We start from the raw sequence: 18,237 nt of genomic DNA, 5'->3' as shown, positions 1-18,237 counted from the left end.
AGTAAGAAGTTGAGAGAGTGCAGGTGAAAGATCAAAACAAGGATATCAAGGAGAGTAGGGACACAGATTGCTTGAAGCGAAGGGAGAGCAGGGGAAGAATGGGACTCAAGAACTGGAGATAACTGGGAGACAGAAATGACTTGGAGAATGGGGGAAGAGCAAGTACTCTGGGAGTTGGGGCAACAAGAGACTTGGAGATAGAATGCGAGCAGGGGGCAGTGCAGAACTTGGGGAGATGAGAACTTGGAAATTGGTTGAGTATGAGTGGGGGTTGTGTTAGATGGGCTAGGTATGAGCTAGGAAGTGTAATATGGTAAGAGAAGGAGGCTTAAGGGTGAGGGTGGGCTGAGAGGTGATGTGGAGGACCTGGAGGACTTGAGAGAGTGTGAGAGGAAGTGGTAAGAGATGGAGGTGTTGTGGAAGGGTGGAAGCGGAAAAGGATGAGTTCTGAAGTGGGTGAGTTTGGGAATGAGGTTGGGGAGGTGCTGAAAGAGGGGTAATAGGCCAGGTGAATGGTAAAAGGAAAGAGGGGAGAGAAGAAATGGAAAATAGAAAGTAGACCCAGAAATGAATTTTGAAGAAGACTGAAAGAGACCAGAACCAAGCTGATTAAAAATCAAAATATCGATACAACAGCAGTAGAAAAGAAAACCTCTTGAACTCCCTTAGAGTTTGCCTTTTATACATTAGCACCATTGCTCTGGAACACTATTCTGGAAGTATCTTTGTCTTGATACCTCCTTGAATAGGTTTAAGTCAGGTATACAGGCCTATTTTATATACAGGTCTTTGGAGCTTAACTTTTAGCAGGCCTGGTTCACGAGGATGTATCGGGCATTCCATCTGCAGAGAATCTCAGGCTTCTCTCTCTCTCTCTCTCTCTCTCTTACTTTTTCCTCCTTTGATATTTTCTATAAACTGCTCTGGTGCACCATGTGATGGGTGGGGTAACAAGGCTTAATCAATGAAGCGTATTCTGTGCGTAAATCTAGGCGCCGTTTATAGAATACGCTTAAGCAAAAATGTGTTCTGCGTAGATTTTTTAGAGGTGCATTTTTTCATCACATTGCTCTTTCGTGCAGCGGGCACATACCTGGTGTTTTTCCATTCAAATGATTACAAAATCCACAACTCAGGAGTAAAACACTCCTTCTTAGCATGATCCACTTCCTCTCCAGGAGAGCTTGATTCCCATGCATAGCACTGGAAGATTAAGAAATTTCCTCATAGGAACTCCCACTTCTTGGTACTTGTGATGCCAGCACGGTACTGCCTCTTACAAGAACCAAAGCTACTGGCAGCAGCCAGTCAGAAACTACAATTATTTGTTTATGATTCATCAAGTCAAGGACAGGTAATCATTACAAGTCATACTTTTTTAGCTCAGGTTTGTTTTGCACACAGGTAATTTCCCAATAACAGCAGAATAGTAAATATATCCAAGAAAAAACACTGAAGGTTGTCCTTGGAAAATCTGTTGGTCTTCAGTTTGGTCAGTTCAAGTACTTCCGTTTGCATTTTGTCTTCTATGATTTAGTAGCATGGGGTGGGGCTCCTATTTATTTTGAGGGGCGGAGTTAAACCCACACAAGTCCTGTCATGATGCTATTAAGTAGGGTTGTCACAGGTAACAGGGTCAGTTGGTAAGTTACTATTTGCTTTGCTTTACAAACGCCAGGACCAAATTACGAATTCAGCTCAGTGCAATTGCAGATAGAGATTTCATTTAGAACAAGGTAACTATTTATTTCTTCACACAGTCAAGAGGGAAGAGTTTTATCGCCCACTGGACTTCTGAGACTGTGAGAAAGCATGGAAGTCATGCAAGGTAAGAGAATAAGAAACCAAGTAATACTGTTAATCAGACTGTAAACTAATTTTGGAATAATGCTTTTGAAGGACACTATAAATTGTTAAGAGATGCATCAGGGTGCAATATTTTACTGTGTGTCTCATGAAGCTTGTGAGGCATGAGACAGACATTTGCTAACATTTGAGAATTCTAACTGGATCCAATTTGGAGAAGAAAGGTTTTAGTCCATAGTCTAAATGCACAAGAGTAGGTGCAACTTGTGGAAGGACAAAGAAGAAATAGATACATTTTGAAACAGTAATGAGACTGTCCTTCAGGTAGGTTATAATGCTGGAAATGGGTGGGATGCAAAGCAAAATATTTGAAGAAAGTTTGTTTGACAGAAATATGAAAAATGTGCACCAACTTGTACAGAATTAATTTTATAATACAATGTAATATTTTATTATAAAAATGTGCCCATTTAGAAATGGATTATAGACTCCATATCAATAATATGATTGTGGCAATCATGGGATTGTTACTGGACTCATCTGCAAATACACTGCTCTTTTAATTCTAGGTAAGTGCTTCTCAGCCCTCTCCAGGAGGCACACCTAGCCAGTCAGGATTTTAGGATTACCACAATGTATATGCATGAGATAGATCTGTAAGAGAAGCATTGTTCTAAAGCAGTAGCCAAAAAACAGTTTGGACTGGAAGTGACACAGACAGCTTTAATGGACTTCAAACTGAAGAATTTTTTAGTCTCACTCATCCAGTGCCATGTTGCCAGTTGGTTATCGTTGAACTCTTGCAAGATCTTCCCTACTCTGTCACACACTTTTCTTCTGTAAAATAGTTTAGCAGCACAGGATCCCAAAAACAATGCAGGGGATGATATTCAGAGCAATTTAACCAGGCAGGAGCAGATATCCAGCAGCACATAACTGGACTGTGCTGGTGAATATCTGCTCTGACTGCCGTGGTGCTCTCTGATTAGTTTTGGGGACAGTCTGGGGCACTGGTCCTTCTAAGCTGAGTGAGAGTCCTTCAATTGCATTGCTGCCAGTAGGGAGTGATGCTTCAATATTGTGTTTTCAATCTCTATAGAGACAGGCAGGTTCCATGGACTCCTGCAGATCTTGCCTGTCCCTCACTATTGAGAATGTGATACTGAAACAGCACCTCCCACTGGCAGGGCTACAGCGCTCAGCTTAGAGGGAACGGTGGTCTAGGGAAGATGGGGCTGGAGCCAGGAGTTATATAGACATTGGTGATCGCATAGCTAACTGGGCATGTAGGACAACATACATATCAGTCCTAGCTATGCAGGTATAGCACTGAATTTCAACTGTACTAGGATAGCTTCTTGATGTTGCCAAAGACCTCATGCCTGCATGTCCAGGTCTAATTAGCCAATGACAGTCAACATTTCTTCTTCCATCTCTCTTTTGATAAAAGTTGCACACATAAGACATAAAAATTGAAGCCAGATTTTCAATCCCAGAGATGGCTATAAGTAACAATTAGGGTGGGCAACCAGGGCAACAATCTCAGATGCTGGTTTAAGAGGGGAATTTGTCAACTAGCCTGAATGGCTTTCCTTCAGCCAAAAAGCAGATCTGGCAAACCTAGTCTTCACTCAGACTTCAGGCTGGCAGTATGGTTGCTGATGACACAAAAGAGTGCACACTCAGACATAAATGAAAGTAACACTAAAATGAGAAAAACTTGAGAAAAACATTAATTGAATTCAATAAATAATGATAATTGTGATCATATAAAACCCTTCATGGTTGCATCAGGAGTTAACAATTAATATTTTAAATCTGTAAGATCTTTTTTCATATAGTTATTTATTTATTTAAAAATGTTTATTCCGCACTATCGCAAAAAGTTCTAGGCAGCTTACATAATATCAATGTTAAAACTTACATAAAAACATACTGTCCAGCTTATAATTGAAAAAGAAAAACGCCTATATTGCGACCCAAATTGGGAGATAGACGTTTATCTCACAAAAACGAATAAAGCGGTATAATCGAAAGTCGAATTTGGACGTTTTCAACTGCACTCCGTCGCAGATGCGGACAAAGTTGATGGGGGCGTGGTGAAGGCGGAACTGGGGCGTGGTTATCGGCCGGTCAGAGATAGGCGCCTTTCGCCGATAATGGAAAAAAAATATGCGTTTTTAGCGAGAATTTAGGGCACTTTTCCTGGACCCTGTTTTTCCACGAATAGGGCCCCAAAAAGTGCCCTAAATGACCAGATTACCACTGGAGGGAGTCGAGGATGACCTCCACTGACTCCCCCAGTGGTCACAAACCCCTTCCCACCACAAAAATATGCCGTTTCACAACTTTTTATGTTCACCCTCAAATGTCATACCCACCTCCCTGGCAGCAGTATGCAGGTCACTGGAGCAGTTATTAGGGGGTGCAGTGGACGTCAGGCAGGTAGACCCAGGCCCATCCCCCCCACCTGTTACACTTGTGCTGGTAAATGGGAGCCCTCCACACCGCCCCCCACTGTACCCACATGTAGGTGCCCCCCTTCACCCCTTAGGGCTATAGTAATGGTGTAGACTTGTGGGCAGTGGGTTTTGAGGGGGATTTGGGGGGCTCAACACCCAAGGGAAGGGTGCTATGCACCTGGGAGCTCTTTTACCTTTTTTTTTTGTTTTGTAAAAGTGCCCCCTAGGGTGCCCGGTTGGTGTCCTGGCATGTGAGGGGGACCAGTGCACTACGACTCCTGGCCCCTCCCACGAACAAATGCCTTGGATTTATTCATTTTTGAGCTGGGCACTTTCATTTTCCATTATCACTGAAAAACAAAAACGCCCAGCTCACAAATTGTCGAATAAAACATGGACGTCTATTTTTTTCGAAAATACGGTTCGGTCCGCCCCTTCACGGACCCGTTCTCGGAGATAAACGCCCATGGAGATAGACGTTTTCATTCAATTATGCCCCTCCACGTTACATCAATCCAACTGATCACATTTATTTGGTACCATTCACTCATCATTACAAATATCTTCACGCCTCTGCAGCTGACTTTAATACTATTACATAAGGTTGTAAGGTCCTACAATGCCTATCAAGCAGTTTATATTCCTTCATAAGCTTGCTGGAACAAGAATGTTTTAAGTTCTTTCTTAAACTCACTTAGCTCTTGAATCTCTCTCAATCACAAAGGTAGAGTGTTCCACAATACTGGACCTGTTTTGTAAAAAATCATATTGCTATATTCTTCCAGTCTTATAATTTGTTGAGATGGGATACCCAGTAATACCTTGGTTGATAAATATGAAGTCTAGCTGCCCAAATAGCATATATTGCCAGTAACTTACTCTGAATAAGTAAACACCAGGTATGTTCCATTTGTGTCACTCCACAGGCCACACCAACTGCATCTTCAGTGTAAAGTATTAATTTGCTGCTGGTGATTCACTTTCAGAGAAATGGAGGAGTAACCTAGTGATTAGGGCTGTGGACTTTGATCCTGGGGAACTGACCTCACTGCAGTTCCTTGTGACTCCGGGTGAGTCACTTAACCCTCCATTGCCCCAGGTACAAAATAAGTACCTGAATATATGTAAACTGCTTTGAATGTAGTTGCAAAAACCTCAGAAAGGCGGTATATCAAGTCCCGTTTCCCTTTCCCTATTTGAGATTCTAGATGGAATGTTGCTACTATTGAGATTTTGTTGCTACTATTTGAGATTCTACATGGAATGTTGCTACTATTGAGATTCTGTTGCTACTATTTGAGATTCTACATGGAATGTTGCTATTGCACTAGCAACATTCTATGTAGAAGCCTGCCCTTGCAGATCAGCAATGCAGCTGCGCAGGCTTCTGTTTCTGTGAGTCTGACGTCCTGCACGTACGACGCTGTATCATTCCGGCTCTACTGCACTGTTCCTGGTCGAACACTTCGCTAAAGTGTTCCGTCATTAAGTCTAACGGAGTAGACCCACCCCCGCCCATCCTAACCTGAGTGCCAAAGGATAGGAGACAGACAGAGGGGGAAAAGGGTGGTGGAGGAGTAAGGGGTCTCGTTCCACCGGACACAAAAGGGTCAACAAGCGGCCTGACCGGAATGCGGTTGCCCGATCCGAAACTGCAGGCCCAATCACTCAACTTTCATACGCCACAAGAAACCCTCCCGTTCGGTTTCTTCGCAATGCCTAGTGGTTTGCGGGACCTAGTCCGTAGTAGCCACTGGCCAAGAGGGTGATCAAGCCTCTTCTTTGACCCTTTACCGGGTCGGTCGCTACCCAGAGTATACTCGCCTGTTCGTCGTCGTTCCAGGCCCATCGGCGTGCTTCTCTCTGGAGTCGAACAAAAGGTGTCTTGCCGGAACCACAAAGCCCCACCCACCGCCAGTCAGCCGGCGTCTATCAGCCCTCCCTCGGGAGATGGACGCTGAAATCAGCGGTGGCCACTCACCACCTTCTCAGGGGGGGTACAGATCACCCGACCCGACTGCAGCGGGGGAGGGGAAAGAATATAATCCATTTCCCTGTTGTACTCCTGGCTGGCTCGCCAATGAAACAGGCCCTCGGCTAGTAAATCAGGAGACAAGAGGCAAATGATTCCGAAAGCAGGACACCTTTATTTGCTAGCAATGAACAGTACTGAGTTCAATCTCAGGATACTGCCTCCTGAGCGTCATCTGACACTCGTTCTTATACAGATTACTGGTCATGCGCATAAAACGCATCATACGTCACACATACACATGTGCAGTACAGGCACATGCGCAATACATTAGTAGTTCTGTAGTTCTCACAGAGAAAAGATACGTCAGTTTCATAGCTTTCATAGAAATTGTTACTTTGCAAGAAATGTAACTTATCGCAGTGTTCCAGCACATTTACACAATACAGCCTCTATGCATGGATCACGAGACTGCTTTGGCAGAGCCTGCTGCCTTCCCTACACTCCTAACGTGCTGACTACTACAATTTGTTATCTAGCTGCTGGTTAACAAATACATACTACTAGTAAAAGTCCAAACTGCACAGGTTTAGGTCTTAGTCTAGGCTCATTATATGAAAGCTGAGGTTTTAGTACAAAGCAAGGGCGCAAGTGTGAATGCAAAGTCCAAACAGAAAATCCTGTTAGAGCAAAAGTTCACAAAAGTCCAGTAGTTATTCAAATGTGGAGCATGCCCCAGGTAAGGCAAAAAGGGCGGAGGTCATCTTGGCAGACCCGTAGATGCTACATTACAGTCGTCCACTCCTACAAAGTGACTTGAGGAGAGGGCTAATATGAGCATAACGACACTGGCGGAATATTAGTCGTGCAGCAGAATTTGAACAGATTGAAGAGGAGAGAGATGGCTCAGTGGGAGACCTGTGAGAAGCAAGTTGCAGTAGTCTAAGCGGGAGGTGATAAGAGTGTGGATGAGAGTTCTGGTTGCAAACTCAGAAAGGAAAGGGCGAATTTTGGTGATGTTTTAGAGGACACATAGGAAAAGGACTAAGAGACTCAACTCCTGTGCATTTATGCCGCATAGGTATTTAAATGTTTCTACCATTTTTTTGTAGCTGCCCTTTGGACAAAGTCCATCCTGTTTATATCTTTTTGAAGGTGTGGTCTTCAGAACTGTACACGATATATAGAAACAGAGAAAAATGAAGGCAGACAAAGATCAAAGAGCCTACCTAGTCTGCCCATCCAAGCCATCTACTCTACTTTCACTTCCTTAGAGATCCTATGTACTTGTCCCAAGCTCTCATGAATTCAGATACTGTTTTTGTCTCCACCATTTCCACCGGGAGGCCATTCCACGAATTCATCACCCTTTCCATTAAGAAATATTTTCTCAGATTACTTCTGAGTCTATCCACTTTCACCTTCATCCTATGCCCCCTCATTCCAGAGCTTCCTTTCAACTGAAATTGAATTACACAGGAATGCCCACTCTCTGCCCTTGACATATCCCCTCTTTAAAAAATATATATATATTTTTTTTTTAAATACTTAATTGTTAAAAATATGGTACTGAAGAGGGAACTTATTTTCACTGCTGGCAGACATATCCTTTTATAGTGACTTTTTGGGATTGAGATTGGAAACATCTGGAGCAACTCATAGGCTGTTCACTCCCTAAGAGTGCTAAATTGTGCTTCTTGGACTTGGAAGCAGTAGCGTAGCCAGAGTTTAATTTTTAGATGGGCCTGGAGGTGGACTGGGTGGGCACAGGCCTTGCATTTCCTCTCCACCCATAGGCGCCCTGTATAAGAGGCTTGGGGAGGCTAAGCCTCCCCAGCCCAGTTATGACCTTCGCCGCCTGCCTCCCGCCCCCCCTCCGAAATTTAAAACTTGATACCTGCTCAGGGTTAAGGGAAGGCGGTGTCGGCAGCGACACAACACGTCAGCACCAGTGAAACGCGTGCTGGCTCGGCGCGTCTTCAGCTTCCCTTCGTTCTGTCTCTCAAGCGCTGGTCCCGCGCCGAGCCAGCACGCGTTTCACTGGTGCTGACGTGTTGTGTCGCTGCCGACGCCGCCTTCCCTTAACCCCGAGCAGGTATCAAGTTTTAAATTTCGGAGGGGGGGCGGGAACTGGACCTGGTGCTCGGTGGAAGGGAGGGAAGGAGGAAGGCCTGATGCTGGGTGGGTGGGAAGGAGGAAGGCCTGATGCTGCTGGGTGGGAGGGAGGAAGGAAGGAAGGAAGGAAGGCAGGCAGGCAGGCAGGCAGGCTTGATGCTGGGTGGGGTGCCTGGCGCTTGATGCTGGGTGGGTGGGAGGAAGGGGTGCCTGCCTGCCTGCCTGATGCTGGGTGGGAGGGGTGCCTGGTGCTAGGTGGGTGGGAGGAAGGGGTGCTTGATGCTGGGTGACAATTATGGGTTTAAGCCACGCCCCCAACCCCGCCCCAACCCCACCCCCTTTAGCCTCCCCAAACAGTTGGGCCACCGACCGCCTATGTCTCCACCCGCTACCACCACCCCCCTGCCCGCCCGCTGCCGCCGCCGCATTTCCTCTCCATCCGCCCACCGCCGCCGCATTTCCTCTCCATCTGCTATCCCCCCCCCCCCCCCCCCGTGACAGCCCCCTGAACATGGTCAGTTCTGGTCATTTTTACTGACCTGAAGCGCCATTCTCCCTCCAGCACCGGCGATTCCCATAGCCAGCCTTCTGCCAGTGCGCGTCGTCGGAGCCTCTTCTCAGGCGCGTCCCGCCTACTCTGCAACTTCCTGTTTTCCACAAAGGTGGAACGCAGGAAGTTGCAGAGTAGGCGGGACGTGCCTGAGAACAGGCCCCGATGACGCGCGCTGGCAGAAGGCTGGCTATGGGAATCGCCGGTGCTGGAGGGAGAAACGGCGCTTCAGGGCAGTAAAAGTGAGCAGACCATGCGACCACCCGTGGCTACAACCCTGCTTGGAAGATGACACCACTATAGCTAGTCTATGTGTAAATCTTGCTTAATTGCAAAAAGATGTATATTCAGTGTGTTAATCTCTAAGGGGCCCTTTTACAAAGACGTGGTAGGACTACCATGTGCCAAATCGGCCTTACCACCGGGGTAGCGTGGGAGGCTGGCAGTAATTCTGAAGTTGGCATGTACAGTTTCCCAGGGTGGAAAATAATTTTCTACTACAGGCTTTATTCCTGGTGGTAATCAGAAGGGCAGTCACATTGCCGCACGCTGCCCGATTACCGTGGGGTTGGCACGTGAGCCCTTGCCACCTGCTAAATAGGTGGCACTAAGGACTCAGGCAGTACATAATTGGACACTAATTTTAATATTGACACACAGCCATTTACTGCCCCATTTAAAAAAAGACACTTTTTCCCGCCACAGTAAAAAGTGGCCCAGCATGCACCAAAACTAGCGCAGACCACTTTTTGCTGCAGCTTAGAAAAAGAGCCCTTTAGACATCCTGGCCTGCTCTTAGGCTTTAGCTGTTATGCCCAAAATACACAATATCCAAAGGTCTATCATTAAATAGAGCACATTATAATATTTTAGAAACTTCTTCATTCCCTTCGACCTTCATGGTGCCTGATACACACCTACCTCATTAGACCACAATATAATCTTGTATTTGTTATCCACCGACTTGGAGAACCCCATTACGGTACCATGTAAGCCACATTCAGGCTTATTTTCGAAAGGGATCACAGGCGATCTTCTGACACAAATCGGGAGATTGCCGGCGATCTCTCAATCCCAGCCAAATCGGTATTGTCGAAAGCCGATTTTGGCCGGCTTCAACTGCTGTTTCGTTGTGGCGCCAGCCAACCTTCAAGGGGGCGTGTTGAGAGGGTAGCAAAGGCGGGAAGGGGGTGGGGCGGGGCGGGGTTATGAGATGGCCAGCTTCACCTTATTACGGAAAAAAAAAAGGCCGGCTCGAACTAGCATTTCGCCGGCCGGACTTGGTCCATGTATTTTTAGGACCAAGTCCCAAAAAAGAGTCCCAACTGACCAGATGACCACCGGAGGGAAGCGGGGATCACCTCCCCTTACTCCCCCAGTGGTCATCAACCCCCTCCCACACAAATAAAAAACAATTAAAACATTTTTTGCCAGCCTGTATGCCAGCCTCAAATGTCATACCCAGCTCCCTGACAGCAGTATGCAGGTCCCTGGAGCAGTTTTTAGTGGGTGCACTGCACTTCAGGCAGATGGACCCAGGCCCATCCCCCACCTACCTGTTACACTTGTGGTTAATGTTGAGCCCTTCAAACCCCCCCCCCCCCCAAACCCACGGTACCTACATGTAGGTGCCCCCCTTCACCCCTTAGGGCTATGATAATGGTGTAGACTTGTGGGCAGTGGGTTTGGGGGGAGGATTTGGGGGGCTCAGCACACAAGGGAAGGGTGCTATGCAACTGGAAGCTAATTTTGGGTTTTTTTGAAGGTGCTCAGTTGGTGCTCAGTTGGTGTCCTGGCATGTGAGGGGGGCCAGTGCACTACAAATGCTGGCTCCTCCCATGGCCAAATGCCTTGCTTTTCGCCAGGTTTGAGATGGCCGGGTCCGGTTTCCATTATGGCTGGAAAACGAAGCTGGCCATCTCATCTAAACCCGGCAATCCGCCGGCGATCCTATTCTAAACCCGGCGAGCAATTTGGCTGGCGCCAAGCGTATTTCGAAAATACGTTCGGCTCCGCCTGCTTGTGGCGCTGGCCCCGAAGATGGCCGGCCATCGATTTCGCCAGTGCCATTCGATTATGCCCCTCATAGAGCCTGCAAATAGGTGGGAAAATGTGGGGTACAAATGTAACAAATAAATAAAAATACCGTAGTAGGACTGTATTCTAGTTGGTTCTAATGTATAAGAGCATCCTTTAAAAATCATGGTCACATCTATAGACGTACTGTCATTCCAATTATCATGGCATTTAGTTTACAAGTGTGATTGATAAACTGCTCTCAAGCCTGTCCTTATGAATAAATCTATTGCACCTAATTTACTAAAATACCAAAAATAAATACTCTTGAACTACTGTATTAAATTTTACACTAGTTCCTGTGGTATCCATTGCTAAATAATTTACAGAATTAGTACTTTAGATAAGAACCAATGGTTCTACTACACAGTGATATCTGGAAAGGGTCATATTGGGGTCTTTTACTTAGGTACACTGGAGTTTTTAGCATGCATTCAAAATAGGTGCACGCTAAACAGTAAAGACACCCATAGGAATACATTGGCGTCTTTAGCATTTAGCACGCACCTATTTTCTAAAAATGCCAGCGCACCTTAGTAAAAGACCCCCATTGTTTGTTATGTAATGGTGAGGTTCCATATATCTTGTAAAATAACATTATATTATATCACATTTCTTACTTATATCCCGCTAGTACCTCACAGTTCTAAGCGGGTCACAAAAGGTCAAGAGGCCAGAACAATCTCTGGGAATTACAAAAACCTTACATAAAGTATCACTAACCTGATATTACTAATCTTCTCTTGTGAAATAAATTTGAGCTTCCTTCTGAATAAAGCTTCTTGTTTCCATAGATGACATTTCTGTGGACATCCCAGTGCTGATTATCCCTGAGATAGAAACCTGGGACATTGACACTTCATCATGTGTAGACTCTGGGCAGTTTGTGGACTGGGACAAAGTCCCTGACTCAGACCAGGAGGCAAGCACTCACGGAGAAATCCTGCCGACAGATCCGAAGGCTCTGAAACGAATGGCCAGAGAGGGCCATTGGGCCCATAACCGACACCTGAGAGCACAGGCCTACACTCAAATAATCAAGAGCATCCACTGCCGTATTGTGACCCCAGATGCCTCTGTCTACAAGGATGTAGCAGACAGGCTCTTCGGCAGGCGAAATGTGAGCTCCCATCCTTTACCAGAATTTCTAGATGACTGTGTAATACCCACTTACTGCCTCAGTCTTCATGGAGTTTCCGCTGTCAAAAAGATTCTTATCTGCATCGGCAACCAGTTCCCAGATATCACGTGTAGCCCTGCCCTCCCTGCAGTGGTGTCCCTGTTGCTGCATTATTGCAATGATGAAGCGGAATGCTTTGAGAAGATCTGTCGCCTCATTGCTTGCGTTGACACCCACAAATGCTATATTGACCAAACCTTCTTGGCCTATGAAGCCTCCTGCATGACCTTTGGTGATCTGGCCAAGAAGCATTGCCAGGCAGGCCACAAGTTCATTGCCACCACTTCTGAGAACATCGCTGAAGTTTATGCAGACTGGCTGATGTGGATCTTTGAGGATCTGCCATTTGAATATGCGATACGTGTGTTTGATGTTTATCTAATCGAGGGATACAAGGTGCTTTACCGCATTGCCTTGGCCTTACTGAAGCAATACAGGCTCTTCCATACTGCAAAAGAAGCCGAGGTCAGTGACATCAAGCAAGACTTGCAGGTCTTTGTGCAGAATATTGCACAGCATATTACGGTGGAAAAGCTACTGGAGAAGGCTTTCAGCATTAGGTTGTTCTCGCACAAAGAAATCTGGCTCTTGCAACTGGCTAACAGAAAGGCCCTATCGCAGAGAGGTATTGCAGTAATGCAGCGCAGGTAAGATGGAAGCTTATAAAGGAGCAGATTTTTCAATAGGCAGAGCGGCCCCTCCAATCACTGGAAGTGGTGATCTCCCCCCAACCGTCTCCATATTTAGGCCAGCCAATTCACGTGACAATGAGAGAGACCACTCCAGGTCCACTGCAGCTTGCGTTTTAAAGGACAATCCTTTCCCCCCCACCCCCCCCCCCCCCCACCCCACCACAACCACACATACACATGAAAGGGGAACAGATAATACACCCAATGCTTAGGGACATCTGGAGATATGTCATGGACATTTCTCTTGTCATTGCAAATGATGGCAGAAAGCACTAACATGGGGTCAATTTACCCATAATCCCCAGGATTCTACATATCACGCTGAGATTTCTGCATGGAAATTGAAGCATATTCCATGGTTTATGGTTATGATTTATGGTTTATTAGAATTTGCTATACCGCCTTGACTAACAGGCAGCTCTCGGTGGTTTACAATAAAAACAATACAAATTTGACAAAAGGAAAGGAACTACAATATTTTACAGGAAAGTGGATAAAACCAACGTGCATAATTTAATTAGTTAATTTGTTAACAAGCTAATCAGCGCTGATAATTGGATGTTAACCAATTATCAACACTAATTGGCATTAATTAGAATTTACACGCACTACTTACTAAGCGTATTCTGTAATGTGGTGCGTGTAAATATAAGTCGTATGGTTGAAACGTGAGTATGGTTATGGGTGTGGAATGGGCAAGTCATGGGCATTTCTAAAATCTATGCATGTTGTTATAGAATTAGGGCCAGCCCAAGGTAAGATGCTATCTGAGGCAGAGCTTGCATGCCGCCCCCACCCTGGGCCAAGATGCCGCCCCTCCCCCCTCCCCCGGGCATTTTACATTGTCACAGTGATGTTCCAAACCCGGCAGTGGCAGCGATTCCCATATCAGTAAAGGGGTGGAAAGGACCAAAATCAAATGATCAGTCAACCACACAAGGGTAAGATGCTCCAAAAGAACCCTTTATTCAGACCCAACATTGTCCGTGTTTCGGCTAGAACAGCCTTCTTCAGGGGTCAGTCTGTTGCTGTTCAGTAATATATTGATTGATTGATGGAGCATTTAGATATCTTGGCGAGCTTTTTGTATAACGTGCTGCCGGAACAAATGCAATTCCCATATGCCAATGGTGTAGCTACGTGGGGCCATGGGGGCCTGGGTCCCCGTAGATTTGGCCCTGGACCCCCCGTGGACAACCCTCTCAACCCCCCTCCCACCGCCAACCCTCCCTCACTGCCATCGCTATCCGCTACCTTTGCTGGTGGGGGAACCCAACCCCCGCCAGCCAAGGTCCTCTTCTTCCAGCGCAAGGCTTTGTTCTGTTTCTGTGAGTCTCACGTCCTGCACCAGACTCACAGAAACAAAACGAAGCCTTGCAGATCAGCCAGCGGGTCCCCCGCCAGCAAAGGTAGGCGACGGCGGGGGAGGGTTGGCGGTGGGAGGGGTGTCGAGAGGGTCATCAGCAGGGAGGGTCAAAGTTGGTGGCGGCGGTGGCGCCGGGGGGGGGGGCTAAAATGTGCCTCGTCACCTCGGGCTCTGAACCCCCCTTCCGCCAAAGTCTGGCTACGCCCCTGACCCATGCCTTCCCAGTGCCAAGCCCCCTTTTCGTATCCATGCATAATAATTTATGCCAAATGCTAGCGATGCCTATATATTCCTATGGGCGTCTCTAGTGTTTACTATGCACTAAAATCGCTACCGCACCTTTGTAAAAGACCCCTCCAGTGTCCTAAGTTTGGAGAACGACTCTTCAGGATCCCCAAAACAGGCAGCTGTACTAATCATAATCATATAATCATGAAGGCAATTTTCAAAGCCATACACATGAGTAATTTGGCTACCTGGAAATTAGTCCGCATTCAGCCTGGCTAAAATATAGGTGTTCCACAATATGCATACTTTTAGCTATATTTGAAGGAGGTGTTTCAGAGTGATCTGTTATGGAGAGGAACAGAAAAGAGCATGCCCAGATTGTATTGCAGAAAATGTAGACATACTAAAACCAAGTGCTTAGAACTCATTTCCGTCTTCAAAGGGAAAACCATGCATAGGTCCTAAATAGAGCAGCTTTGATTGGCTCATCTTTTAAACACCCCAAATAGCTTTTTCAAGTTGTGTCAAATGAATGCTTGTCAGCCCTAAATATGTCCTGAATAAATTAAGTCTTATCAACTGCGGAATTAAACTGTGTTTCACAAACAATGCAATATGTCATTGTTTTCTTCGTCAAGTATTGTTTGTATCTAAGGAATGCTTCTCCACTGTTCAGTGTACTTATAAGTCGAAATATAAAGGAACCTCAGTATGGGGGTCTAGTGGACAATGAATTTCAGTGCCGCTAAAGACTTACCCAAATTCATCACTGGTCCCTTGTTATTCCAATTTACTCTTTTAATTTTTTTAATTTGTAATTTATGAAAATCTTCAAACATCTACCAATATCTCAAAATCATTAATATACTTAGCTTTTGCTTTAGCTCAACGTCGGCTGTGGGGGCTCTAATATCTGACATTCTACATGTTTCGCCTAGGAATGGCTTTTTCTAGGATTACCCCCAGTGTTTTATGCCTGCCATACATGTCGACAGTTTGTCTTATGTCGTTATAGGATGGGGAAGGTTTTCTCTCTGATGCTGTGTTATGCAGCAGCTGTGCCATAAAATTAGTGCTGTTCTACTGAAGTCTTTTCTCCACTTCAAAGAATTTCTAATTGTGCGATTTGACAGCAGACTTGGTTGTACTTTAGTATTTGAATGTATGTATTAGTCTGCAAGCTGGTAGTTTTTTGAGTATCAGAAGTCTATCAAAATACACACCTCTATCAAAACTTGCAGTTTTGAAATTGTGAATCAACCCATGGAACTGTTTTGCTTGGTTAGGAGGTCCCAGTCTGCTTTTAATATGGAAGAAGTGACCCTCTTATGTGCTTTGTTCCTCCTCTCCCTTATGCAGACAGCCTGTTCAAATGGCTGTGGACCTTTTGAACTTCAGCTCCATGATTGTCACTGCTCAGGAGATGCGGCTCGTGTGGTCCTGGATCCCAGAACGGTTCTCCTTGTTCCCACCTGTCCTGCTCTTCTCCACCATGGATCATGGGTATAGCTTGCAAAGGTACAAAGTAATTCCTAAGCTAGATATTTAAATGAAACACTGTTAAAGTAGTATTGCAGAGCAATTTATATAAGTATTCTTTTTCACTAAACAAACATTTTTGGATGAATAATTAATGAAAGCCATTCTTTGGGATTTATTTGTTATTGTAGATTTGTCTCACGCCTATCTCTAGGGGAGTTACATCAGGTACCCTAGATATTTCCCTGTCCCCAGAGGAAATATCTAGTACCGAGACGGGATATAAGTGCATACATAAAGTTTATAGAAGGGGTACACCTAATGGAGATACATCAATAGGTTTAATATAAAATCAAAAAAATAAAAACAAAAGAGGGAGACCAGTGACGATTGGAGAACTGGAGGCTAAAACTGTAAAGTGCCCCATGACTCCGGCAACTGAGGTCTTCATTTTTTTTTCAAGATTTTTTATTGGTTTTAGTACATTGTATATAGTACATAACAATAAACCAAAAATAAAAAGATGCATTATGAAAATACATAATAGGTCATAATGTGCCAAGGACTTATATGATTGTAATTAAAGTTACGATTCTAAGATGAGTAATTGTAATCATTTATGTAGTTTCGTGTGTAATGGAAGCAAGATAGGAGGCAATTGGAGACCATACAATGTTTGTTTTAAGTATTGATCCTGTGAAAGTGGCAGAAGCCAATTCTAGCTTGTGATACATTGGAACGGATTGCCACCAGAAATGTTCATTTAGCATTGATGAAGTTTTCCAATTATTTAGAATCATACGTTGTGCTATAGTAATTAATATATCAAACAATTTATAATTATTGGGAGAGAATGTGAATTCTGAAGAACAAGATTTCAAAATTATTAATGAAGATGTTAGTGGAATATCAGAGTCAAATATTTTACAAATAATGGTCCGTATCGCTTTCCAAAATTTTTGAATATGAGGACAATCAAATAACATGTGTAGTAATGTTCCACATGTTCCATTACAATGCCAGCATAGATTTGTGGGAGTTAAGTGTGCAGAATGTCGTTTTCTCGGAGTCCAAACAGACCTATGATAGAGGAAAAACATTGATTGTAATATGTTAGCGGATGGTAGTTGTTTAATGAGAGAAAACCATAGTTTGTCTTTAATATGTTCAGGAACTATTATGTGCATGACTATTGATTGGTCTTGTGCTGAGTCTAGAGCCTTAAGGGTGTTTATTGACATATATTTATATGAGCATCTCTAGCATTTAGCACACAGTAATCACTAGCGAGCACTAACAACACTAGCATGACTGTGTAAAAGGATCCCTAAGTGATTTGCTCAAAATCACAAGGAGCAGCAGCAGCAGGATTTGAACTGAGCTTCCCTTGTCTTCCGCCTAGTGCTCTAACCACTAGGCTGCTCCTCCACTGGCTGTGGATCTTCAGCAGCATTATCTGGATAGTGACATGACAGTCCAAGAAAACAAATAGGCAGGCAATTCTCAAGATCCAGCAAGGAATAGAAAAAAGATGTGAATCGCTAATGGCAATGCTGAGAAAAATAATTTTTTTCACCACATTATTTAAAATAAGCCCGACACAGCCTTGTTTCGCCCTCCTAAAAAGGGCTGCGTCAGGGGCCAGCATATAACAACCCAGTGGTGCAGTAAAACCAATTCTACCTACTGCTGCTTCTCAGGAGAGGAGTTGTTTTAGTCCAGCAAGTGGAATTAGTTTTACTGCACCACTGGGTTGGTTATATGCTAGCCCCCGATGCAGCCCTTTAGGAGGGTGAAACGCGGCCGTGTCAGGCTTATTTTAAATAATGTGAATAAATTATTTTTCTCAACATTGCCATTGGCGATTCACATCTTTTTGTCTATTTAGTGATAAGACATAAGTGGAGTAGAGTGGAGCTGCAGTTATCCAGAAAGCAGCAATATTCAGACTGCGATCTGGAAAACTACCTGGATAAAGTTAGGCCGAAAAAAATCGCTGTTCTAACTTTTCCCAAATAGTGGTTTGAATATTGCTGCTATCTGGATAGCAGTGGCATGGGGCAATCATTGCTTTATTCGGGTATACAACTCCATTTGGTATTCAGATGGCAGCACTGAAAACCAGTGGATTTTCAGTCATAGTGGTTGAATATTAATCGTTTGATTTCAGGTTTTGGCTACATTCATAAGTTTTATGGGTAGAGAGGTGTGGTAGCCGTGTTAGTCCACTTTTAAAGGTATATTGAGCCTGCAAATATGTGGGAAATGTGGGGGTTATTTTGTCAAGGGCTATTTTGCGGGAGGGGCCATT

At 44.7% G+C, this 18,237-nt stretch overlaps 1 protein-coding gene across 1 annotated transcript in view; it reads left to right on the top strand.

The window, feature by feature from the left end:
• The first annotated feature begins 1,653 nt into the window (after positions 1-1,653).
• The window catches only part of LOC115473276 (TBC1 domain family member 24-like), a 57,500-nt gene continuing 40,916 nt past the window's right edge, over positions 1,654-18,237 (top strand). The window contains exons 1-3 of the mRNA XM_030208100.1: positions 1,654-1,828; positions 11,776-12,808; positions 15,807-15,965. Of these exons, the coding sequence (XP_030063960.1) occupies positions 1,813-1,828; positions 11,776-12,808; positions 15,807-15,965 (1,208 nt within the window). The 5' untranslated portion in view covers positions 1,654-1,812. The remainder of the gene's footprint in view (positions 1,829-11,775; positions 12,809-15,806; positions 15,966-18,237) is intronic.

The sequence above is a fragment of the Microcaecilia unicolor genome, chromosome 6, assembly GCF_901765095.1.
Source record: "Microcaecilia unicolor chromosome 6, aMicUni1.1, whole genome shotgun sequence".
NCBI lineage: Eukaryota > Metazoa > Chordata > Amphibia > Gymnophiona > Siphonopidae > Microcaecilia > Microcaecilia unicolor.
The sequence above is the reverse complement of the archived record's forward strand: the minus strand, read 5'-3'. Positions and strand labels throughout refer to the sequence as shown.